This window comes from Tauraco erythrolophus, chromosome 7 (assembly GCF_009769465.1).
Source record: "Tauraco erythrolophus isolate bTauEry1 chromosome 7, bTauEry1.pri, whole genome shotgun sequence".
Taxonomy (NCBI): Eukaryota; Metazoa; Chordata; class Aves; order Musophagiformes; family Musophagidae; genus Tauraco; species Tauraco erythrolophus.
Genome location: NC_141471.1, coordinates 22,253,700 through 22,280,298, shown reverse-complemented (window position 1 = coordinate 22,280,298; position 26,599 = coordinate 22,253,700). Strand labels below are relative to the sequence as shown.

Sequence of the window (26,599 nt, the reverse complement as noted above, 5' to 3'; positions counted from 1 at the left end):
AGTGCCATCACACAGCACTTACAGGACAGCTAGACAGTCAGGCCCAGTCAGCATGGGTTTATGAAAGGCAGGTCCTGCTTGACTAACCTTATCTCCTTCTATGACAAGGTAACCCTCTTAGTGGATGAGCGAAAGGCTGTGGATGTTGTCTACCTAGGCTTTAGTAACATCTTTAACACCATTTCCCATGGCATTCTCCTGGAGATACTGGCTGCAAATGACTTGGATGGGCATATGCTTTGCAGAGTAAAAAACTGGCTGGATGGCTGGGCCCAAAGGATTGTGGTGAATGGAGTTAAATCCAGTTGGCAACTGGTCACAAGTGATGTTCCCAGAGCTCGGTACTGGGGCCAGTTCTGTTTAATAATCTTTATCAAGTGTCTGGATGAGGGGATCAAGTACACCCTCAGTAAGTTTGCAGACAACACCAAGTCAGGTGAGAGTGTGGATCTGCTTGAGGGTAGGAAGGCTCTGCAGAGGAATCTGGACAGGCTGAATAGATGTACTGAGGCCAATTGTATGAGGTTCAACAAGACCAAGTGTCAGGTCCTGCACTTGAGTCACATACCCATGCAACACTACAGGCTTGAGGGAGAGTGGCTGGAAAGCTTCCAGGCCGAAAAGGACGTAGGGATGTTAGTCAACAGCTGGCTGAATACGAGCTGGTAGTGTGCCCAGGTGGCCAAGGAGGCAAATAGCGTCCTGACTTGTATCAGAAATAGCATGGCCAGCAGGACTGAGGAAGTGATCATCCCCCTGTACTCAGCACTGGTGAGGCCGCACCTCGAATACTGTGTTCAGTTTTGGGCCCCTCACTACAAGAAACACATGGAGATGCTGGAGCGTGTTGAAAGAAGGGCAACAGAGCTGGTGAAGGGTCTAGAACATAAAGTTTATGAGGAGCAGCTGAGGGAATTGGGGTTGTTTAGTCTGGAGAAAAGGAGGCTGAGGGGAGATCTTATTGCTCTACAACTACCTGAAAAGAGGTTGTAGCAAGGTGGGTGTTGGTCTCTTTACCCAAGTAACAAGAAATAGGACAAGAGGAAACGGCCTCAGGTTGTGCCAGGGGAGATTTAGATTGGATATTTGGAAAAGTTTATTCACCTAAAGGCTTGTCAAGCATTGGAACTGGCTGCCCAGGGAAGTGGTCGAGTCACTATCCCTGGAGGTAGTTAAAAGAAGCGTAGATGTGGTGCTTAGATACATGGTTTAGTAGTGGACTTGGCAGTGCTATATTAACGGTCGGACTCAATGATCTTCAGGGTCTTTTCCAACTTAAACGATTCTGTGATTCTATGAAATCTTGGCTGAAGAGTTTTGAATTATTTCAAAAATACAATTTTGGCGGTTTTCATAATGATTGGATAAAATTGTTCTTGCATAACAAAATTCAGAAGATTGTTTGTATTCAAATTAATGATGTTTACTAAAAACTTCACATTAGGAGAAAAGGAGCATATACGCTGGGGCCATAATGCTTCCTACTCAGATCACATAAAAATGTTATATTCTTGCCATTAAAAGGTTATAGTAAATTTATGAAATTTTGTTTTCTCTGAAGATGTGACTGTTTTCTATTCTGTAAGACTTTCCCATGAAAGAAAGTTAGTAGGGTCAGCAAAATTTAAACATTGTTTTCAGACGGTGAAACTAATATCCCAATTTTTGAGTTCTTTCCTCTGTTTCATATGTTGATAATAACCTGATCTACAAAAACTTAGTTGAGAATTACTAACTGCAATTCATTTTGTGCTTAAGCAGATAACTTTCTGTTGGCAAGAAAAATAGACTAAAAATGCAAAACTTTTCTGACCCTGTTTCAGAGCCTGTTTGGACTTCTTTCTAAGACTTATCTTTTAAAAATCCTAGGTTAAATATCTACAACTTTTTCAACAGATTTACTTAAACAAGTGGAAAGGCTGAGAGGGCAATCTCTTTTTCACTCATGGCAAATGTATTTTGTCTTGGCTTAAACAAAATTAATTAGGCTAAGCCAGACAAATCCAGCTTTGATGTAAATTCAAGCAATTTTTTATCTGAACTTTTTTTTTCTTTTTGAGAACTGCGTCTTTGCTAAAATAATTTTGAAAATAGACATAATGCCTGGCTCTGCTTGTTTTCCTTTTAGTCTTTAGTTTCTATGCAAAATTTCTCTACTGCTTTCATAAAAACCCTTTGATTATTGCCTATCCTTCTGCTTTTCTGAAATTCTGCATGTTTTTACTGGTTTATACATCTTCATTCTCTCTTTGCTCCTCCTTTTTCTAGATCTTGATTCTTCTTTCTGCTTTGAGGGTGCTTGCAGTTCAATACTTGAAGTGTTTCTTATTTTGACTTTCCCTGCAAGTGTTTTGCTTTGGAGTTATCTTTTTGTCCCTTTTTACATGTTTCTCAGAGCTATGAAAAACCATAGTGTTCTTGTTAGTTGAAAAGAGGGCTGACTTGTTGCGCTCATCAAGAAACTCTCTCTGCTTGTACATAGACACACGCTTGCAGAAAAGACACCTTTTCTTTGGTTTTGCACTGTTTCTAGATATTCATTGAAATATATTTTTTTTTTTCTGCCTCACTAGAATTCCTTGGGTAACATCCTAAATTCTTTCTGAATATTTGATGCATTTTTCATCTATTTTCACTCATAACAGATCTTATTGAACAGAACAGATTCTGACTTATTTGGGTTATGCAGTTTTTCTTCTTATAAATGTTTTGGATAAATGAATTTGGATAATGAAATGGATACCAGCTTCTGCTAAAAATTACCCTCTTACAGAGTTGGTATACAGATTTTAAGCTACAGACAGAACAAGAGAACGGCTAAGAATATTGCAGCAGAAGTTTTAATAAAATGAGAGAAAGCCTAAAGACTTGGAAATCCTTTCATTGTGAAGTACAACAGTGTGAGGAGGAGTTTTAGAAGATGTAGGGGAGAAGAAGGTATAAGATGAAATAGTGTAAGTCAGAGAAAATAAATAGGAAAACAAAGCAGCTTAATAGCATAAAACATTTAAGCCCTTACTAATGTAGGAATATGACATATTATATGGTATAGTTTTTTAATATAAGCTCTAATCTAAGCTGTACTTACGGAAAGGAAGCAAGCAATTTGATGATACACATTCTTGATGTACTCTGAGATCTATCTATCTATCTCTACATATATCTCGATGAACTCTGAATTTGTGTATTAGTAGCTCTGCTTTTCCTCAGGAAGTTTTTCAATCAACTCTATGGTCTGAGGACAAAGTGTTAAAATGAAGCACATAAAATGATGTCAACAGAAAGATAGTTATGAGAAGGTGGAGTCGAACCAGATCAGCTGGAAAATGCTTTCTAGGCAGAACTGAAACCTTTATTACAATAAACATATGTCTGTCTCTGGTGTTGGAGGTAATAGGAAGTTGCACCAGACCTTGAACTGCTAGCCTTTAGGCAGCGTTGGGGTAGTAGTCTTTGTACTCTTACCTGGTGAAGATACAGATCTGCAGTGATTCATATGCCTCCAGACATAGGTTGTCTGTTTCTCTTTGCAGACACTATAGCACTTGTGCTTCTTCATCAGCATACTTTAGTTACAGAAATACACCTTGTCTTAATTGTATTCACTGGGGCTAACAGGAAATTTGTAGATATGCACAGGGGTATGTGCGTTCTAGTTATTTGATCTTGGTAATTTACAGGTGAAGAAATCTCCAGAGCTGCTGGCATCAGTTACTTATTACAAGCTTCACCTGGGCAATTGAATGATCCTTTTAGTAAAGTAATACAACTCTGTCATAAAACTAGGTGGGTTTTTTTTTCATCCCACTATTCCTATTAAAGGAGTGCTGGGCTTACATGATTGTCAGCCTAATTTTGTTTAGTTTTCACAGTCGTTTGCCTTGGCTACTACTGTTATTGAACTTTTGAAATAATTTTCTCCTTTTCCTACTATCTCTCCTTTTCCTGGGTTTGGGGCATCTAAAGTGCTTAAGGTACCTTGTTAGCATCATTTCCCTATTTTTTTATGTTCTAGGGTGAACAAAACAAGCTGATTCAATCTTCTCTCACAAAGTTGCCTTTTTGGACTGGCTGGATATCTCTTCCCACTCTCTTCAATTTGAAGATCGTTGATTCATCCACATAAAAGCTTTGTCAGAAGAGGTGTGTTTCAGTGAAACACAGGTGAGAAATTCAAAGTTGATTTTGCATCAAAAGGATTGCAAATGGGTGCATCTGGTCTGTCTCTTGTACTGATAGTCCTTTTGTGTGAGGATGTTTTAGTAATGCCCATCTCTGCTGGATGAGCCCTGATTGGCTTGCCATATGATGCACCGTACATCTATTTACACAATTTAAATGCTATTCTTAACAACTTAATAAGGAACTGTTGCGTCACCTCTGACTATACACTTTTTCTTCTAAATACACTATTTCAGAACTAGTCATTACACAAATTATGGGAGGTGCTGGGAACTAAATAACCCTGGATAGAGACTGAATGTGTTGACAGGGTAATATATTTGGGGTTGGAATCCATGGTAGTTTTCCCTGATGATGGATTCCTACAATGGGTGGCAAATTATTAATATTATTTTGACAAATTCTGATTGTGCTTTTTTTGTATGATCATATTGTTCACTGTTCGTAAGAATTCAGGCATAAGATCTTAGGTATCTCTAATTTTTTCCTAACCTTGTGAAACACTAGCAATATCACACAAAATATGATTTTTTTTTTCCCCAGAAAATACAGTAATCTAGTAATTTGGAAAGTATTCATTAGTAGCCAGTCCGTTCATGCATTTATGCAAATATGATTGTGGATATGATTCCATTAACCACCAGGTACTCTAAAGTAATTCAGTCATTATTTGCAGTTGTAGCCCAAGTAAATAATAAATAGATACCACTTTCAACTATTGACATCATATGTTTACAGGCTCTGAAAATTTTAATTAATTCCCTAGATCAGTCGCTTACAATCCCTTTGATGCAAAATCAACTCGGAATTTCTCAACTGTTTTCTGCATTTGGGGCACTAACTCTTCATAAGTTTTGTAAGCATTTGCCAGCTCCCTCTGAGAAAAGAAAGATCTTTATGAATGTTGGTCACTTGGTAATTATATTCTGTTGTCTTGTTATTTTCTTATCTTACATATTTGCAAACTATTGGGCAATAAATCCAATCAGTAAGTTAATGATATACACTTGACTGGCATAGCATGCACTAAAATTTTTAGTCATAAAACAGTGTTACAATTCAGTTAAATATTATCCAAAGACAGACCAGGTTGAGAGTCACTGCTTCACAGAAGCCATATTTCTCTTAAGCTGCGGATTCAGAAAGTGAGGTTCTAAAAACCGATTTGAGATATGTGTAAACACCTTATTCAGAGACACTTTATGACCAATATTGGATAGCTAAAGTAATTCTTTTCCAAGTGAGAGCTTGAATAGTAACATAGCCCATGAACAGATTCATATTCTTCTGTGCATTATATTACTTTGTTCTGGTAGATTCTCAGTCATCTACAGAAAGTGAATGCCAGCGTGACGATGGCTCCTCTGCTCCATCTGGGGAACTGTGCGTTTTCACCAACCAGTGTGGAGACAGCAGTGATGAGAAACAAGGTAAGTCTCAGTGGGCTTCATCAAAAGTGTGATGGTTTGATAACTGAAGGCAGCAGCAGAGAGAACTGGGAGGAATTTTTTTTTAAATGTTAAAAAAATAATTCTTTTTTTCCCCCACCCCCTTCTTCATTTGATTTTGTAAGACAGTTTCTTCTTGGTTCAGCTGATTTTTCTTGCTTAAGTTTCAAACTCTATACAGTGCAACTCTTTCATAAATCTTCATATAGATATTACGTATCAAAGCAAGTGTTTCCTCATCCACATAAATTCAATAGAGATTTAACAAGTTTTTTTTTTTTCCATAATTTGTGGCAAATTTGTTTACTGAAATTCAGGTTTCATCCAAAATACCTAGATCAAGGTATAAGCAACAACAGCATTTCTATTTTTTTTTTTTCAGTCTAGACAAGGAGGAAAATTTTCTAGAATTCATGAACTGATAATTCTAGCTTAATTTTTGTTTCTTTCAGAGATTGTGAATACAGTTGCTACTGTTTCCTTTAAAGGAAAGATCTAAGCAGTGAGAGTGAATTTTAACTGCTAGTGTCTGAGTAAATTTGCATTAGAAATCTACTATTTGCAGAATCCTGTAATACAAAATAATGCTGCGAATGATTTCATATGATGCAAAAGATAATCCTGCTCTTTGAGGATCTTTGTTCTGGAGTGCAAATAAGAGCTTGAATTTATCAAAAATTTGAATTTTAACTAAAAGTTTATCTAAGTTCTTCCACTTGCTGTGAAACAAAGGAAGCTATCATATTTGTTGGGATTTTAAAGTTTAGCTTTAAATTTAAAGCAGATTTTCTTTACATGAGCCTATGTGTTTCTGTGCACACTGAAAAATGTTAATTAGAGCAAGTTAACAATCATTGAATTCAGCTGAAATCTGTGAGAAAGCAGTAACTTAAACTCAGATTCCTCAAATTACAATTGTGTGCCCAGATACATGTTGTTTTTCTTCTTCCAATATGACTTCCTGTTTTATCCAAATAGGATGCAGATATCTGTTTGCAACAGGAGTCTAGAATCAACTCTTGAATATTTGATTTTTTTCCTCTGAAAACAAGACAATTATGAAGGCTGTATTGAATATCAATACATTTTGTGGCTTTATTGTGCTTTACTAAAATGTATTAAATGCCAATGGCTGGAAATTACGCCTATTTAATCCCCTGATGTGTGACTAACACATCTTAGGTTAGCTTTTTTTTTTTTTAATCGCTTGCATTAGAGATGGTTATGCTACATTTCACTGCATAGCCTTGAAATCCTCATTGTGCTTGGTCTTGGTTTCCCTAGAAAGAACATTTCCTCCAGGCAGCACTTTCTATTATGTTTGCAGAATATACAGCAAGAGATGCATTATTCCATTAATTTTTATGGAGCCTTTTTACTCTTGTTTGTTGAGGGAATACTGCTATAGACAAATGCTTACATGAAAGGAGAGAAATTAAAGTTTGCTCTAAAGACTAGTTTAGAAAAATGAGCCTATGGGCTCTGTGAAAGACAGTTTTATTTTAAGTATGGATGAGCAAGAGGTGTGGAACTAGGCTCTGAGTGACAGACTGTGGATGCTGGGTCTGCTTGGATAATGCTCTGGATCCCTCCAGGGAGGAGGTAACTGTCAGACATGAAGATACAGATCAGGGTGTCAAATTGAAGATTCATCCTACTGCCACCCACTCTTCTGATTTGGGATTATTGGAAAATTGGTTTTCTACTTAGGTTTCAGCTCTCCAATCTCATGTTCATGACAAGTCCCTGCTGTTTTCTCTGGGCTCTACTGAGGTTTAAGGATGTTTCTGCACTGAAAATACATCAAAGTTGGCATTTCAGATGATGTGTTTTTATTGTCATTTTGGAATTCGTGTGTGGTTGGTTTGTGCTTTGCCACAGTGTTGGAAAAGGAGCAGAATAAACTCTACACTCAATTTTTATCTCTAAACTACTCTTGCAAAATATTCACTAGGGGATGAACGATAACTAACTCAAATATATTTTGCTCCCAGAATATCCCAAACTGAGATTTTATCCACAGACACACTTGGAATAGAACCTTAAACTGTAGTCTATTTCTGTGAGAGTTGGAATTTTTCCTTAGAGGTTATTTTAAATATTTGTTTTGTGCACAGGAGATTCTGCAAAAAATATCTAGAACATCCCACGTGTTTCTTCCTTCTGGCTTTTTCCTCTCTAAGCAGTGACTTTATCTTTGTAAATCGATTACACTGGTTTGCTTTCAAGTTCTATTTTCCGTGAAAATGAAATTTACCTTTAAAGATAATCATGAATGATCAAGGATTTTTTTTTTTTTAATTAAAAAAGGTACTGTTTTTGCTATTTTGTACATATTGATTTTAAATTGTTGTTTTTTTAATCTATGAGAAAAGTCCTAAGGAAATATTGAATGTGATTTGGTGTATTTCATGAATACACACTGGAAGGAAGGGATGCCATCCAGAGGGACCTTGACAGGCTCGAGAGGTGGGCCTGTGAGAACCTCATGAAGTTCAACAAGGCCAAGTGCAAGGTCCTGCACGTGGGTCAGGGCAATCCCAAGCACAAGTACAGGCTGGGCGGAGAATGGATTGAGAGCAGCCCTGAGGAAAAGGACTTGGGAGTGCTGGTGGATGAGAAGCTCAACATGAGCCGGCAATGTGCGCTGGCAGCCCAGAGAGCCAGCCGTATCCTGGGCTGCATCCAAAGAAGTGTGGCCAGCAGGTCGAGGGAGGTGATTCTGCCCCTCTACTCTGCTCTCGTGAGACCCCACCTGTGGAATACTGTGTTCAGCTCTGGAGTCTCCAACACAAGAAGGACATGGAGCTGCTGGAGTGAGTCCAGAGGAGGGCCACGAAGATGATTCGAGGGCTGGAGCACCTCTGCTATGAAGACAGGCTGAGAGAGTTGGGGCTGTTCAGCCTGGAGAAGAGAAGGCTCCGGGGTGATCTTATAGCAGCCTTCCAGTACTTTAAGGGGGCCTACAGGAAAGCTGGAGAGGGACTTTTTACAAGGGTGTGTAGTGATAGGACAAGGGGCAATGGCTTTAAACAGAAAGAAGGCAGATTTCGATTAGATCTAAGGAAGAAATTTTTCACTGTGAGGGTGGTGAGGCAGTGGAACAAGTTGCCCAGAGAAGTTGTATGTGCCCCATCCCTGGAAATGTTCAAGGCCAGGTTGGATGAGGCTTTGGGCAACCTGGTGTAGTGGAGAGTTTCCCTGCCCATGTCAGGGGGATTGGAACTAGATGATCTTTGAGGTCCCTTCCAACCCAAACCATTCTATGATACCATGAAATGTGAAGCAGACGTGCCTCAGCAGTGTTTGTGCTTTTGATGAACCACTGACATGATTTTCATCCACTTAAAGAGCTAAGGAATAAAAGCAGCAATAAAAAGTTGGTTGATGAATCAGCCAACCTGCACGTTGAATTGAATCTGGAATGCTTATGTGAATTATATGTATTTCTCCCTCTCTCACCTTATAATTAATTGTTCAGTAATCTGATGTGAATATGAAAGCCATGAAATTGGACATCACAGTGTGACTATAAATGCCACAGTTGCAACTTTACTTAAAATGATTAGTGAACTGTAATAGCATAGAATAAACCAAAAGAATTAGCAGGGACCTGGAGTGAGCATAAATTTGAGAGGGAGAACGAAGATATTGTAGCTCTTGTGCCTAACCAGAATCCTAATTAGAAGGCAGAGCCTCATCTACTTCCTCATCTGCTGTGTAAGAGAAAATGCAGGTGAACTGAAAGTTTGCACACAGCACATGAAATCTGGAGACAGTCCCACATGGCAGCTATTCTGCTTGAGGTGAAGTTACAATAGCTTGCTCTTTAGAGATGCATCTGATTAGACGACTGTGTTTTGGGTTTGTTTGGGTTTTTTTAAAATCATTCCACCACTAGAAAAAGTGGTTCAAGGAATGGGCCTGTCCAGCCTGTCAGGTACACGCACGCTCTTTCATTCAGCATGGATGTGATGCAAAAAGGACTGTCTGACATCAAACTAGAAACAAACATCTGTCCCTCCCTCCCAGCAAGCAATTATTTATCTGGTCACATACCCACCTCAAATTCCCTGAATGAACTGGTACACCAGTCAGAAAAGAAATATTCTGCCTCCCTTTTCTAAACCATGCTGCCCTACAGCTGAACTTGGAAGGCGGAGAAGCAGTCCTTCCCTACCATGTTGATATGTGCATTGGAAAAAATAAGGTCAGAGGAAAGGCAAATGGGGAAACTGTGTCGTTCTGAAGACTTCTTTCAGCTTTTCTTTGAGTGTTTGAACCATGTGGTTTCTGCTTTAATGCAGCAGCTTAGTAAAGATGATGAGCACTGGTAAACTGTGGCGTATTTCAGATAACGTGAGCCTCACCTTTCTGTTATTGGGCCCCAGGGGGTTTCAGGGAATGGGCTTATACAGCAAGTTCCCGAAAAATGCAGGTTGCAAAATTGTGAAATAAAGAATAGTTGATTAGACAAATATTTTTGCTATCTGGTGTTAAATCTTTGTTTATCTGTGCAAGAATCCTGGATAAATAGAGGATGTATTGAAATTCTTCATCCAATAGCTTCAGTATGTTTTAAGAACAGCCTCTGCATATTAGCTGCTAGCTTGGATAGTTGCTTGCGAGTAAGCAGCTACACATACATTTGTGAAGAAAAAAGCATGTATTATAGTAATATAATATAAATGGAATGGTTTGGGTTTGGTTTGGCAGGGATGAGTCTTAGTGGGTTTTTTTGGTTTTTGTTTTTTTGTTTTCCCTTATGTTCGTTCTCTCTTCCATTGCCCTGTTTCTTTTTGTTCATGATTTTAAAATTCTGGTGTTTCTTACTTTTTTTTAGGAGGTCATTCAGAGTGTTTCCATATGTTAATTAAATAGCAAGTGATGGTGAGTACATATCCCTCTGCTTTTGTTTTTGAGGTTTTAATTTTTCATTTGTTTGTTTTAATTCAGGCTCCTCCGGTGAAAAGTGTGATTTTGAAACTGATCTATGCAAAGCTCTTCATGAATTGCATTTACAGTCTCAATGGATAAGAAGAAATGGTCAATCTGGCATGGGACCACCATACTCTGACCGCAATGGGAATGACAGTGGTAAGAATCCTCATGTTCTTTAAAGGAACCATAGACTTCTAGAAATTACGTATTTTTCTATTTTATTTGCTTAATTTTACTAATTTTTTGATAGTTCTATATTCTGCTGCATGTTTTCTGAACACTTGTGTCCGGCTTTTTAGGTGATCGTAATCACGATAACCCAGAATTCCAGAAAAGAAGACAATATTGCGGGAAGCAGTTCTTATTATCGTGGAGGAGCAAGTAGTCAGTCATCAAGCATCATATTTATCTACCTGAGTGATCTTTACCTGTTTTGGATAGATCAGATGATAATTTCATTCTTGGTGGTTGCGAAGTTTCAAAATGAGTGTTAGATCCTCCATTTTGAGACTTTTTTCATCTCTTCTTTTATTGGTGAATGCCCGGAGTGTGTGTATCTATTATCTGTGGCTAATATTACTGCTCCAAATATTTTGAGAAAAGGTAACTGGATTTGGGAGCTTTGATAGCCTATTTGAGCCAACTCCTCTCTAAATCTTATTGCAATTCCACTTTGCATCAAAGACTGTTTCTCAGTTAAGTAATTCATTGTCCCTGTCCTCAGACAAAATATGTCCCTTATACTTGTTGAATTGCCAACTTAACCCTGCTTTAAAAAACCTGGCTTCTTCCTTCAGTAATACATTATTTTCTTCATACCTTTTTAGCTAACTTGAGCCAACTATTTCAGCTGCAGTAAGCCTTCTCTTGCTTTCCAAAGCTGTTACAAGACCTGTTTGTAAGAAAGCAAGGAAGGACAGGAAGAATTTGATGGGAACCTCCAATCTCACAGTAAAGATGTGAGCTGGTTGGAGTAAGAACCCCAGACTATTTAACTCTCTGCTCCATGTTTTCCATTATTCTCTTTCCCTTTCTTTCCACCCACTCTCTTTTACCTCTCCTGTGCACAAGCAGCACTGCAGCTGCCCTTAGAACAAGCACCTGAATGCAGGCATTCAGTGTTGGAGAGTGTAATAGAATATAACCTTACGTGGGACTAAAGTGTCATTATGAGACTGACTAGTTAAGTGTTTTTCATCTTGTTCCCAAAATAAGATTGTCTGAGAGCGTGGAAATCTGTATTGTTCTGAAGCAAGCAATACCTCCTACACATCGCGTAAGCTACCAAACAGGTAGACGTTCCATATGATTAATGTGAATTGGTGGTTTAAAGGTGAATGCATAGAAAACTTGCTTAGAAATCATAGAACTTTAAAAATTTTTCATAGAAAAGACATTAACAAAAAAACCCCACTCTATATTTTCCTGCAAGTTCTTATTGCACAGCTGACAATTTTCATGATGGTCTGTAATCAGGAAACTTCATCCATGCAATGTGCCTCTATCAACTTCATTTTTTACTTGTCTGTAGGATACAAGCATATCCTGCTGTGCATACTATGCTTCTGAAAATAAGGCTGGTCTTAAATTCATGTAGCTTTAAACTGACGTTATGACAAAAAATTTAACTATAAAAACTTTTTCATAAACACAGGTTTTATTTCAAGCATGTAAGTTGTGAAATATTTAACATTTAAAATAATAAAAGCTCTTCTTGTCAAGAAGCAGATAAAAGATGAATACTATGGAATAAAAATATAGCAAATGCTTGACTAGAATAAAAACTAATTAACCAGGCAACAGTCTTGCTCTAGTTGAAATTTCTAGGGTTTGTGCTTGATTAGTAGCATGCACCGCATCAGGATGTACCAAAGACTGGAAAGATTACTCTTGTGAAGAACATCTGGTGGGGAGGAGAATATTTAAATTACGCAGACACCCAAAGCCAGAAAAAGATTGAGAACCATCAATTTCAAGTGTTTGTTACACAGGAAGAAAACTGTTCAGTCACTTGCATATTCCCATTGACTTGTTTTGAGTGCTCAGTCACCACTGTATCTGCCAGGTCTGAATTGTGCGGTGGCCATATTAATCAAATTATTTTGATCAAATAACAGAAAGCTTGTATACTTGTACCTATTCAGCTTTCTGAGAGGCTGTGTACTCGGATCTGTGAACTGAATGGCTAAGGAGATTTAAAAGTATTTGGTTATTTTGGTTTTCTACCTGGAGAATGACTAAATGCTACTTTCATTCACTTCTGAATGCTGGTTCTAATTGCCTGGGTAATATTTATTTCCTTATGGCAGCTATTCAAGTTTTCCCACTGCTGGTGACTCAACAGACTATGTAATCAGTTTTATGCTGCTTCCTGTTTAAGGACCAGGCGTCACATTGTATGGTCGCAATTGAGCAGTCTGCGTTATGGCAGAATATTAAAAGGAAGAGTTCCTGCCATCAGGATAAGTAATTGCACACATTAGCAAAAGAGCAAAGATCACTTGGTAGACGTAACTTCTTTGAAGATTTATGTAATCATTTACTAGAACCTAGCACATTTTTTTAGCTCTGTCTGTTCGGCTGCTGAAAATGTAGTTGAACAGACTAGTGACAACCATGTTAAAAAAATGACAAAAAACACAATCTGTTTTTAGTAATTGAAACTTAATATCTATCTAGAGGTTTAATGTAAAATCACTGTTCAAAGAATTGCTTAAAACTACTATTTCTGCCCCATCTCTGTAAGACTTAAAATTCTTGTGGCAGGTGAAATCTGACCTTGTTTTTCAATCTTAGATAAATTCATATTTAGGGAAATAAAAGGTAAAAGTTCAAAATTTTATGGAAGTTAAAAACCAATGAAACGGATTGGAGTCAGGGATAGGACTCTGCTGAGGCACTAACCATGTGGGTTGGAATAACATCCTTGCAGCTGTCAGGCTCTGAAAGTGCTGTCTGAGCCATCACAAAAGGCCTAAAACCTAGAGGGAGCATGGCCACTGCTCTGGTAGCAGGCTGCAAAATGTGTCTCTGGGGTGGATTGCAAAGTTGGCTCTAGCACTGGACTAGTCTCATGGTCCTTTGTCAGTGACTTTCCAGTTGCATGCCAGGATGAGAAGTCAGGGTAGTTAGTCTTATAAATGAAGTGTTTAGATGTTTCTACGTTACATATCTTCTGATACTTGGTTTCTGTAGCAATCTTTGTTTTAGGACGTTTCTTATTCCTTCAGTCTCACTTGACTTTTTTCTCCTTCATCTTTCTCCTTTCATTTATATGTTAATGTCAGAGGGCAACAGTTTATCTGACATTGTCTGGAGTTTGAGAAGGAGGAGAGCAGGGAAAGGAAGAAAAAAAAAATCCAAACAAAATATATTGAGCCTTTCTTTGATGTGGGGCTTTTTTTTGGTTGGTTTTGGTTTGGTTTTGTGTGTTGTGTTTGTTTTTTTTTTTTCCTTGCATCCTTTAACATCTAACATCTCTGAAATCTTCATGTTCAGGAAGAGCCAAGTTTTGACTAGCAGTGTTTAATATCCTAAAATAGGGTGGTTGCTTTCCATCTTTTAGAAGATGTGAAACAATATTGTCAGGAAGAGAGACAACCGGTCAACAGACATAGGAAACATTTCACTGGCTCTTGTTGAGCTGTTACAATTTCAAATAAAGCAAAGCTTTAATTTGGACTTGTTTTGTAAATGGAAAGATGATGGTATCTTTAATGATAGTGTAGAGATTGTGAAGACAACCTTTTAAACTGGGAGCGTGTACAGGGATACCACAACCTCCTCTCTACAGTGAGGTAGTTTTCTGAGCAGACAAAACCCAGACCCATGGCCTTCTTTCCCATCTTCTACCACCTCCTTAAAGACTTAATCTATTGTAAAAAATCTGTATTACTGGTCAAAGTAGTTTGTTGTTTAGGTGTGAAATATGTGATCTATTAAAAAACTGGAGTTAAAACTTTGACCAGTGTGCTGAGTTAGTCCTATTTTGTCCCCAAATTTTGCACATATTAATTATTTAAGCCATCAGCACATGAAATATTTTGGAACCCTGTTTAGAATTTCAGCAGTAACATGGAGCAATACTATGTCAATATTTAATATGAACAAAACCTTGGCACACAATGGCTACAAGCTGTGAATGTTTTCTGCGGAGAAAATTCTAATTGGCTTTTCAGTTATTAATTCCTATCTGTTTGTATGCCTCCACTTGTTTTACTACTATTGTAGAAGCTTGGAGAAAAGTTATATAAAATATTTCTTTTTTTATTCCTTTTAATAGCTTATTTCCTCTCATTGTCCTCTAAAATGAAATCCTCTTCTGCAACTTTAAGGACCAATGTTTTCCTTCCAACTGATGAAGAACACGTTTGCCAGGTATTTTGATGCGTAGTCCCTGTGTTTCATTATTTGTCATGTACTTCCCAGGAATAATCAGACCTTTTTTCTCCTAGATTACATTTCATTATTGGATCGGTCAAATGAGTGGACCATTGACAGTGGGGCTTCAAAAGCACTCGGAAGATACTATTACAAATATCTGGCAAGTTTCAGGAGAACTGAAAAACCAATGGAAAGCAAATACTATCACAATCAATAGCAGTGAAAAGTATGAGGTTGGTAAATTGAGATGACTGTAAATTTCACTTGTTAAATTGTTTATAAATTGTGGGGATTTTTTAAGAAGTCAAAACTAATTATTTTGTAAATGGAAAGCATGATCATGAAGTAAAAGAGAAGCCATTGCATCATAAATTGTCTACCTGCCCATAGAGATGATATACTCAGGATCCTAACTTTCAATACAGTATTCCCTTAGCCTCAATCTAACTGTACCAATAAACTCAAGATTTAATTTTCATAGGAAGTATCATGCTATAGTATGAGCTACTGTTCTATAAGAAGGCTTCAGGTGACAAATACTGTACTTAACTATTCATTATAGCTTTGAGCCTTTGTCACAGAACACACACATATAATTTGCTTTTGCTCAAGTCTGCTGAAAAACAACACAATTTCATAGGTTATTTAAAAGTTTTTACATGTGCATTTACGGAAAACATTAGCACAGTAAATGTAACTTAGGGCTATAATAACGTGGATGATGTATACCCACTGTTACGCATAATACTGGAGGGAAAGCGGGGAGTAGAGAAGAAAATCAGAGGCGTTTCCTCCTACGGTAGTTACTGCGAAGAGTTGGTTAGCATACAAACCTGAAGGCAGGAGAGCACAACCTCATTTCATTAAACCGCAGAAGTAATAGAATTACTTGACTTCCAGAGGTAACATTGTGTTAAAGCATCCAACAAAATCTGGATTTTTGAAGTAATACTTGCCGGCTCGACCCTAACGAAGAGTATATGTTGAGAAATACCTATACCTAACTCAACACAAGTATCAATGTTATTATATTGATACTTGAGGGAAGGGACGGGATGCCATCCAGAGGGACCTTGACAGGCTCGAGAGGTGGGCCTGTGAGAACCTCATGAAGTTCAGCAAGGCCAAATGCAAGGTCCTGCACGTGGGTCGGGGCAATCCCAAGCACAAGTACAGGCTGGGCGGAGAATGGATTGAGAGCAGCCCTGAGGAAAAGGACTTGGGAGTGCTGGTGGATGAGAAGCTCAACATGAGCCGACAATGTGCACTGGCAGCCCAGAAAGCCAACCGTATCCTGGTCTGTATCAAAAGAAGTGTGGCCAGCAGGTCGAGGGAAGTGATTCTGCCCCTCTACTCTGCTCTCGTGAGACCCCACCTGGAACACTGCATTCAGCTCTGGAGTCCCCAACACAAGAAGGACATGGAGCTACTGGAGCGAGTCCAGAGGAGGGCCACGAAGATGATTTGAGGGCTGCAGCACTTCTGCTATGAAGACAGCCTGAGAGAGTTGGGGCTGTTCAGCCTGGAGAAGAGAAGGCTCCGGGGTGATCTTATAGTAACTTTCCAGTACCTAAAGGGGGCCTACAGGAAAGCCAGAGAGGGACTTTTTACAAGGGTGTGTAGTGATAGGACAAGGGGCAATGGATTCAAACTGAAAGAGGGGAGATTTCGATTAGATATAAGGAAGAAATTTTTTACATTGAGGGTGGTGAGGCACTGGAACAGGTTGCCCAGAGAAGTTGTAGATGCCCCATCCCTGGGAGTGTTCAAGGCCAGGTTGGATGATGCTTTGGGCAACCTGGTGTAGTGGACGATTTCCCTGCCCCTGGCAGCGGGGTTGGAACTAGATGATCTTTAAGGTCCCTTCCAACCCTAACTATTCTATGGTTCTATGATAAAGTTTTGATGATTAAAGTTTCTATGGAAAAAAAATGGATGGCAAATAAAGTCTTTTTTTTTGAAGTGTAGAAATCTCTTTGAAATATGGTTCTCGAGTATTTATGACAATTTTGCAAGTACACTTGAAGTGAGATTTTAATTAAAATCTACTTCTGTTGCTTAATTGCTTTTTTTTTGCTTAATTTGATGTTGACTATTTAATAGTTTTGTGCCTTCCTACTACTACTACAAAAAAAAATCGACTGTCTTAATGGGTTAGGGGATTGGTTATGGCTTTCACAAATCTCTACTTGTAGGGAATTCTGAAATAGATTACCACTGCTTTAATTACTCAACATATGATTAGCTCAGTAAGTCTGTTTTGGCTGAGTTTTGCAGAACTGTATCATGGTTTGCTCTCCTAAACTACTTCCCGCTGTTCTATTAAGAAATTTCTATCTCCCAGACCTCGTTAAGAGAAATGGTTCTGGGCTTGGGATTCACTTTTGTCTTCATGCTTGATTTCTGTGTTTTACGCTGAGTTTCGCTGCCGCACTGGGAATCTATTCTCTTGGCTGCACTTGTAGGAGAAGCCCAGCCTATGTTGGATCCCACCTACATTCCCACTACAGCTTTCTTTGCCACTAATGAAGCTGCATCATTAATTTTTTCTGACGGCCATTAGTATTGCATATTTAGGCAGCACTTGTTAATTACAGTTATGAGCAAATAGTGTCATTAAGTAGACGTTTTCATTACTGATTTTTTGACTGAAGGGGCTCTAGACTTTGTGTGAGAGAGAGAAAACATATCAATTTCTTGCTCAAATAAATGTGGGTGGGAGTCAGTTTAGTTATTATCTGACTGAACTCCTGAGGGAAAGGCAGATGGTTATTTGTGCTGCATAAAGCCTGGGTGACCTTTTTTTCAGACCCGAGAACAGCTAGAGGCATCGAGCGTAATTTCTGTTATCTGGAAGTTAAGGCACGATGAAGAAAAAAGTAGAACTGACACTTTTCTAGAGAAGCGAGTCCAGAGTTGCAACGCTGACTCTGCTGTTAGTTCAGTCAGTAGTAAACCTTTCATAGGCTTCAGGGCATCTGACTCCCCTCCTGTAGTCAAACACTTTTAAATATAAATAGCTGTTTTGCTTTGTTGTTTAAGAAACTTACCTGGATGTTTGGAATATCAGGATGTATTGAATGTCTACAACATCAGTGAGGAAGGAGCTCTTTGTAGAGACATTGATAGCATATACATTTAAAGTAAGCCTCTTAAATTCATGCTTTTTATTATATTGAGCAAGTAAACAAACTGTTAATGAGTTTTGAGGAAAAATGTTAAATGCGTTGTGTGCACCAATGGAATATGAACTTGAAGCCACCTCTGATTTTGCACCAGCAAAGTGAGATAGCATCTCTTTAGCATTGTCTAAATCACTTTGTCTCACTTAAAACCAAAATCTGACTATGAAGCCCTAACTGCAAGCTATATATAAATGAATACTATAAAGGAAGTTATTAATAACTAAATTTTGACTTCACAAAGAAAAATCACTGTGAAAAGGTAAAATCTTTGATATTAAATAATATTCCTTGTGTTTCTAATTACAAAACAAGGCAATGGATTGTTTTAGAATGTTACCTGAAACTGTGTAATCATAGAAATGGATAATATGAATATAGTATTTGTTGTTCTACTGGTGATGTCACCAAAGTACACATTGACTATATATGTTGTTTCAGCAACATTCAACAATTCAAAATACTGTTTTCTGAAACAAATCAAACAAATAGATTTCCAAGGTACTGCATTTCAGTCATATAAATATATTATTGAATGTGATATAATGCCATTAATATTTAGTGTAACATAGTTATTCTTTCCAAGTAGACATCAACATGAAATGCAATAAACATCATTATATCAAAAGAATTTCAAATGAAAACTTATATCAGGATTAACCCTGGTCCTTCAAAACTGCTGGATGTCAATGAACTGCATTCTTTCCATTGTGCTAAAGCTGATCAAAGAAGTATGAACACAAAGGGTAACATTATTTCTTAAAAATAGTATATTAGAAAATGCAGTTGCCTGTGTGTCTGTTAACAACATGGAATAATTGCCTCATAAAGTGTTTACTGGCCATTCTTCTCTTTGCTGTATTAAAAAAAAAATTATATATATGTGTGTATACATATATACATGTACTAGACATAAATTTCTCACTGGTGGTACGGCAGATACAATTACACCTCCCTCTGGTTGTATAATGCCAGGATAATTTGACTTTGCAGGCTACTGCACGCCTTGTGCTGGTCAACTACAGCTTAAGAAAGAAAAATAAACAAACAGAAATCCAAAAACTTCACCCTCCAAAAAAAATCCAAGTCATAACATAATGGTGATATCCTTGGCTAAGTTGTGTCATCTTGTACAGTGGAATACTGTACTCTTGATGATAATTTGTAGGATAAATGCAGATTTTCTGCTACAAAGTCTTAAACTGTGCACAAAATTGCCCCTGAATTCTAAAGCTAATATTTGTGAACTTATTATCTAGCTAACAGTCTGTATTCACTATCAAGAGCTAGAATGTACCTCTAGGTAGATTGTGCCTCCAGGACTCTGGAAAAGCCTGGAGCTGTAACATCCAAGATATGGCTAGGGAATAATTTAAGGAATGTCATTCATATGATTAATTTATTGGGTTGTTTTGATTGGTGTGTTTTTTGTTGGGTTTTCCCAAGGACTGTGACTGGTCAGTCCCCTTCTACATCATTGCAGAAAAAAATGTGGTAGTCTCTACATTTAGAAATGCAGATTGAAATCTGCCCTTAAAATGGAAATATAAAACATTTGTAACTTCTTGTGTATAAAAGACTTATTTAGGGAAAAAATAATAATAATAAAAAAATCTCTGTTGTTACATCAGAGCAGAATAACAGTTGACCAAGTACTCCTCAAGGTTTGTTTTGGCTTAAAACTTGATGAAAGGCTTCTGACTAATGGTGTTTGTTGCTCTGGCTTTGCTCCAGGTCTCTGATAAATTCTCAAAACAAATCAGAAAAGTTTCCGGTCTCTGGTGGAATAATGGCTTGATAAAACACAAAATAATTTGTATTTTTTAACTGTTGTGACCCTTGCTTAATTTTTAATGTATTTTATTGTGGTTTTCAGATCCTTTAGTTTAAATGCTACTTCACACTTGAGTTAGATGATTACACTATATATCTGTGCTGACAAGCCACAAATATGTGAAAAAGCCAGGATGGTAATCTGCCAAGATTTTTAAGTGTGTGACTTGAGTTTTCATGTTTCTAATAGAAATGACACCAGCATATCTTGGAAGGTTTGTCTGTGACACTAGCAAATGCCATTTATTGCTCATTTGCTGTTAATGTCTACAGGTTATCTTCTGGTGGATGGTGGAGGCTCAGAGACAAGATGAAACTGTTGCTATTGATGATATTACTTTCAGTGAAGGATGTTCTCTGGCATGTGGTAAGAATACCTGTTTTTCAGGAGACAGATCATTTTACTTCGTCTTTCCCTTGGATTAGAAGAGAAAACACAAAGGGAAGCCTTTTACTATTGAAAGGCTTTCTTAACTCTGTAAATGTTTTCATCTGGCTCATTTTCATTCCTCTAAACCATTGTCTGTCTTATCACATCTAAACACAGTTACAAAGAATTACAATAAATACTTTAAAAAATCTGGTACAATGCAAATGTAACTTCTTGCAGCCAGGAAAACATGAAGGCCTCAGTGTGCAGAAAAGATCTACTGGTTTTGGCCAAAGAATTGACATGTTCAGCCAGCTCAGGAAAAGCTTTGGAGTTGACTTTCAGGAGATTCCCAAGGCACTTCTGTGTGTTTTTAAATGCGTGAAGGTCCTGATCCTCAGCTGTGTAGTGGGGCTGTTTTGTTCCGCTCTGCTACCTCCAAGAGCTGTAACATCAGGCTAGTCAGCTCCCAGCCAGACCATCCATGCATGTCGGGATTCTTTAGCAAAACATTTCCTATTTCTCTTTTCAACCCAATGTATTTTCATGGGAAAGGAATGCTACTCATCCTAGCACAAATTAGATTGCTTGCTGCTCTGTATTACATAAGATGGTTGCACTGTGGCACCCATGTCACATCCCCAGGGGAGTACAATCCTAATTCAAAGCACCCCCTTTGTTTTCCTGCCTCTGAGTTGTAGCACAGGCACTGAGACTTTGGTCTTTAAGTTTAAACTTGAGGTATGGAATGCAGTGTTTGACACAGATCAAGCTAGGTTACACGATTGTACTGTTGCCTAAAATAAAGCTCTCTAGCTTTCCCAGTAGGAAAAACTATTGAAAATAGATGCAATTGAACTATTCAACTATTGAAAATGAAGTTTCAGGTAACTAAAATTGATCATGTGAGTGTCTCCATGTTTCACCTTTCTTACAATGGAGAAATATAAAAGCAAATGTTATATAAATATTTTCATATCAGGGCCCATCTTGCTTTTCTGTTTTGTAGAGGTTTTCTAGCAGTATTACTTAAATGAGCAAGGATGCTAATTTAAATCTTTGGGCATGCTGGTCTATGAACTCAGGTAAGTTTGCAATGTGTTTTCTCTGAAAAAATGAATTTGAAACTGACAATGGAAACAGGACAGATGTATGGTTCGTCCATCTTCTTTCTGTCCCTTGGAGGCTTTCTGCAGATGAAAGGACAGGTTTAAAATGGAAAAGAATGCACTGGTAGATTCCAGTAACCTATATAGTTGCTTAACCAGTTCCCGCAGGAGAATATAAATCTCTCTGTAGAAATATATTGGCTTTTTTCATAAACAAAGTGCTTCTAAAGGAAACAAAAATGAAAAAAACCCACAACAGCTATAGAGATGAAATACTGTCTCAAAGAGATGAAAAAATCAAAAATTTAAACAGAAACAGGGTGTACTCATCAAAGCTTACATATCTAGGTGTTAAACTTACCTTACATGGCAGCCGTTGAAGTGTATATTGTAACATACAGATTGAGCTGCCACACTGTTAAGTACCTCAGGTATATTCTAATAAGAGTAATTTCTCTTCCTGTGCTTCCCCATTAGAAAATATCAGCTTCATTAGGTGACATCTAAATTGCTCATAGCAGCCAAAGGGTCAAAGGATCTTAATTTTCTCCCTGAAAGAGGAATTTTCGTCTACTGAATATTTTCCAAAAATTAAAACAAAAGGTCAGATTAATGGTTGGTTGAATTTGAAATTTGTCCTTACAGCATGTCTGGATAAGAAGACTTTAAATGAAGACCACTTTAATTGCATGAAATTTGTAGTTAAAATTTGCATTTTTAATGTACCCTTTATGACTTTCAATCCCAGTGTAAATGCACATAAGAAATGACCTGTGCTTTTGTATTCATTAACATGGCTATGCTTTTAGGGTCATAAAAATAGCTAAAGCATGTGTGCTTTCAGGAGTTTTTTGGTACAAACTATGATGGCTAAATAAAAATGTATTTTCATTAAGTTTTATCTTCCCTTCCTTCCCTCCCTGTCTCTCCAAAAAAAAAAAAAAGCTGTCAAGTAGAAAATTTAAAAGTTGCTCTCTAAAACACATGTAATACACAATCTCCTTTAATTATACGTTTAGTAGACCTTCTATTCAAAGGCTTCATATTCTTATCCAAGTGTCTCATTGCCCTGCAGAGCTCCCTCTTGACTGCTGATGAATTATATATGTGAAGAACTCTCTTAAGATTGTTGTTCTTACCTTGCAATAGGGGTGAAAGCAAAGAGCCCCAAGGCGTGTAAGTGGAGTGCTATAAGGGAGAATAGGTTTTTGTCCTCCTCAAGTCACTTGTAATGAAAAAGCGATATACCTTCTCTGCAAAGCTAGGGATTTTTTTTTGAAAACTGGAGTAATTATATACACTTATACTGTATAAATGTTGATAAAAATCCGGTATAAATGCTTCAACTGAAAAAAAAATCTCAAACTTAAATTGTTAGGTAAATCTAATCATGCAAAGATGTAGCCTTTAATATCACAGATGCAGAAACAGATGCTGGGTCTTTCAGATGAACTGCTACAGAGAGAAGAGTCAGAAAATCCAAAGTATTAATCTTACTACTGTCTGACATGCTGCAGAATCAAGAGCTGGAAAATGGGTGTTTTGTCCCAAGGCACGCAGATTATCATCAAAACAAACAAATGACCTCAGAAATATTTGCAACTAAATTAAAAAAAAATGCAGAATGAATCAAAATGTTTTGATAATTTTAAAAGAAGAATTTTAAAAAATTTGGTTTGAAAAAAGTGCACATGGTTATGCAACACTGTAACAAGGAAGAAATTAGAGGTTTGTAGCATTAGCTGGACAGGACATTTCACTGAGATGTCAGTCGTGAATAACACAATAACTCCGAGGTGCAGTAGACCGTAATATCTATGTATGCTGGCATAAAATTGTTTCCTCCATACAGTTAGGAATCTCCATTTTTTTCTCTGAGATAACCTGACTGCTATTTAAAAGCGTGTCTTAACCAGAAGATTGCATTTCCCCTGCAATAATATTAAGAAATAGAACTTCCATTGTTAGAGTGCAATCCTGCTTAAAATCACAACATTCTTTCTGTAGCCATCATTAATTACAAAAAAATTTTACAGCTACAATCTAACACCTCAAACTTCATGCAATCACAGAATGGTTTGAGTTGGAACTAACAGTTAAAGATCATCCAGTACAACCCCACTAACATGGACGGGGTGTCTTGAACTAGATCAGGTTGCTCAAAGCCCCATCCAATCTGGCTTTCAACACTTCCAAGCATGGGGCATCTATGATTTCTCTAGGCAACCTCTTCCAGTGTCTCATCACCTTCAAAAATTTCTTCCTTACTTGCACTCTAAATCTACACTCTTTCCATTTAAAACCATTGCTCCTTGTCCTGTCATTACAGACCGTGGTAAAAAGTCCCTCTCCAGCTTTCTTGTAGGCCCCCTTTAAGTATTGAGAGGCACCAAGGTCTCCCCAGGGACTTCTCTTCTCTAGGCTGAACAATCTCAACTCTTTCAGCCTTTCTTCATAGGAGAGGTGCTCCGGCTCTTGAATTGTTTTTGTGCCCCATGTCTGGACCCACTTTAATAGGTCCGTGTCCTTCTTGTGTTGGGGACACCATAGCTGAATGCAGTATTCCAGGTGGGGTCTCACGACAGTGGAGCACAGGGGCAGAATCGCCTCCCTTGACCTGCTGGCCACACTTCTTTTGATGCAGCCCAGGATACGGCTGGCTTTCTGGGCTGCACAGGCACGTTGCCAGCTCATATCCGATTTTTCATCCACTGATATCCCCAAGTCGTCCTCTGCCAGACTGTTCTCAATCAATTAATTGCCCAGACTGTACTGATAATAGTGATTGCCTTCACTCAGATGTAAGATCTTGAACTTGGCCTTATTGAACTTCATGAGATTTACATGGGCTCACCCTTCAAGCCTTTCAAGATTCCTCTGGATGGTATCTCTTCCCCTCCAGCGTATCAGCTGCACTACACAGCTTGGTGTCATCTGCAAACTTACTGAGGATAGACTTAATCTCACTACCTATGTTATAATGAAGATACTTATTAGTATTGGTCTCTGTACGGACTCTTGAGGGATGCCACTTGTTACTGGTTTCCAAATGGGCATTGAGCCATTGACTGTAACTCTTTGAACACGGCCATCTAGCCAATTTCTTATCCATCAAACCCATATCTCTCTAATTTAGAGGTAAGAATATTGTGGAGGACCATATCAAACACCTTACAGAGGTCCAGGTAGATGACATCCGTAGCTCTCCACTTGTCCGTTGATGCAGTCACTCTATAGTAGAAGGCCACTAAAGCAGTCAGACATGATTTACCCTTAAAAAGTTCTTGAGAATATGTGGTGATGCATTCAGAAACTTTTTGATTCTAAAAAGAAACATTCTCTTACAAGTACTATGGAGATGCTGCTGAGTTTAACCTCTCAGTTAGAAGCGATTTTTCTGTAGTTATCATCTAGAAAAGTAAATAGATATTTCTTGTTATGACATGTCATTTTTTATGTTTCCTGGCAACTCTCTGTGGAAGTGAATTCATGAAGGTTGCAGTGACTGGCTAACATAAATAGCACTTCATTGCTCTGAAAGAAGCATCCATCTTTAGCAAAAGATTTTTTAAAATGGTATCTTTAAAGATGGCAGCCTGAAATACCAGACAGCACTCAGTGATACACAACACTTTTGAAGTAACTAGAGGCAGAAACGTTGTCAAGTTGTTTAATAAGCACATGCTTCTAATGGGAAATAGTCTTGTAAACAATGACTTCTTAAGAAGCTAAGTGGTTGTTTTTCTTTTGTCTTTTAGCACTGCAGACTTCCAGTTTTGAGCTTGGCATATGCGAGTGGTATTCAAATCAGTCAGCTGAGCCTGCTATGTTGGCACGACTGCAAGCTGGGCACAAGATTGCCTCCTGTTCCTTCCTGAAAGATTGGAGCAACAATACTGAAGGTGGGAAATTTAAGTTAAGGCACAACTACTAGCTGTCGTGAAGAATATGGTGATTTATAGGACAGGGTGGTGACCCAATGTAGAAACAGAACGAAAACATGAAAAGTAATGGTATATATTTTATACTTAAATTAGCTTTTGCTTTGACCATTTAGTAAGGGCACTGTGAACACACATGCTGGTAAAACACGTAAGAATTCCCGTGTAAATAATAATTGATTTATTCTCTGTTTAATTCTCTGTACGAGATATATGCAACAATTTGGTGAAATGAAATTAAATCCATCTGAGCCCACATCCCGTGTATATGTTTTCTCTGTTTTGTTTTCGTTTTGATGCTTGGCAGTTTCACCTGTGTAGGACTACTATGTTTGAGCATACAGTCACGAATTTCACTTCAAATCTTTAATTAGGGGAGCTGTAGAGAAACATTTATTATACAAAATAATTTATTACTCTTAAAACCAAAATTATTCCAGTTGCAGTTTTCAGAAGTAAAGAGCGGCACTTTTTTTTTTGGAGTCACTGTGTAGTGTTTGTCTATGGGTTTATGGGAAAGGTTTTTGAAAGCTTAATGGATATAAACGTCTAAGTGTTGTAATGAAAAATGGAATTGCCTTGCCAGCTAAGTGTTTGGCTTGTCTACTGAGACTGTCTTCAAAGGGGTTAAGTAGCACTAGTTGTAATGGTATAATTTGTGATGTAGCTTTGAAGAATTGATGGTGTAGAGATTACTGCTTGAACTCTGAGCCCACAGAAATGGAGTACATCTCATTGATAGCAGCAGAATGAATGCTTAGATATTGTTTTAATTTTAGAAAGATTTTCAAAATAAATTTTAATATGCATTTTTACATACTCTAGTAACTATAAGTCAAATTATAATGGCATAGCAAGCCAAAGTACTTGAGTGTACACACTTTATTAAGACCGTGTTAACATTTATGTGCAACAGTGAGCATACATGCTAGCAAAATAAATGCTTTTTCTTAGCTTTAAAAAAAAAAAAAAGGAAAAGGAAATAAAAGAGCCACAGCATCTTTAAATTTCCACTGGGATATCTAACAGGAATGAGACTTTTAATTTTATTTTATTTTAAACACTTCCCTGAAAGATGTTGTATCAGCGCCATACCATAACATGATACCTCAAAGGCTAGTAATGGATATGGATTTCCCTTTTATGGCAATGTCATGCTAGCAGAAAAGATATTGAAATTCTGTGAGTGGCTTTTACAGGACTCGTTCAC

The 26,599-nt window shown here is 37.7% G+C and overlaps 1 protein-coding gene across 1 annotated transcript in view; it reads left to right on the top strand.

The window, feature by feature from the left end:
• The first annotated feature begins 5,449 nt into the window (after window positions 1-5,449).
• The window catches only part of MALRD1 (MAM and LDL receptor class A domain containing 1), a 272,026-nt gene continuing 250,876 nt past the window's right edge, over window positions 5,450-26,599 (top strand). Inside the window, 6 exon segments of the mRNA XM_086614885.1 lie at window positions 5,450-5,612; window positions 10,587-10,727; window positions 14,854-14,948; window positions 15,026-15,187; window positions 20,243-20,336; window positions 25,207-25,350. Coding sequence (XP_086471011.1) covers window positions 5,450-5,612; window positions 10,587-10,727; window positions 14,854-14,948; window positions 15,026-15,187; window positions 20,243-20,336; window positions 25,207-25,350 — 799 coding nt within the window.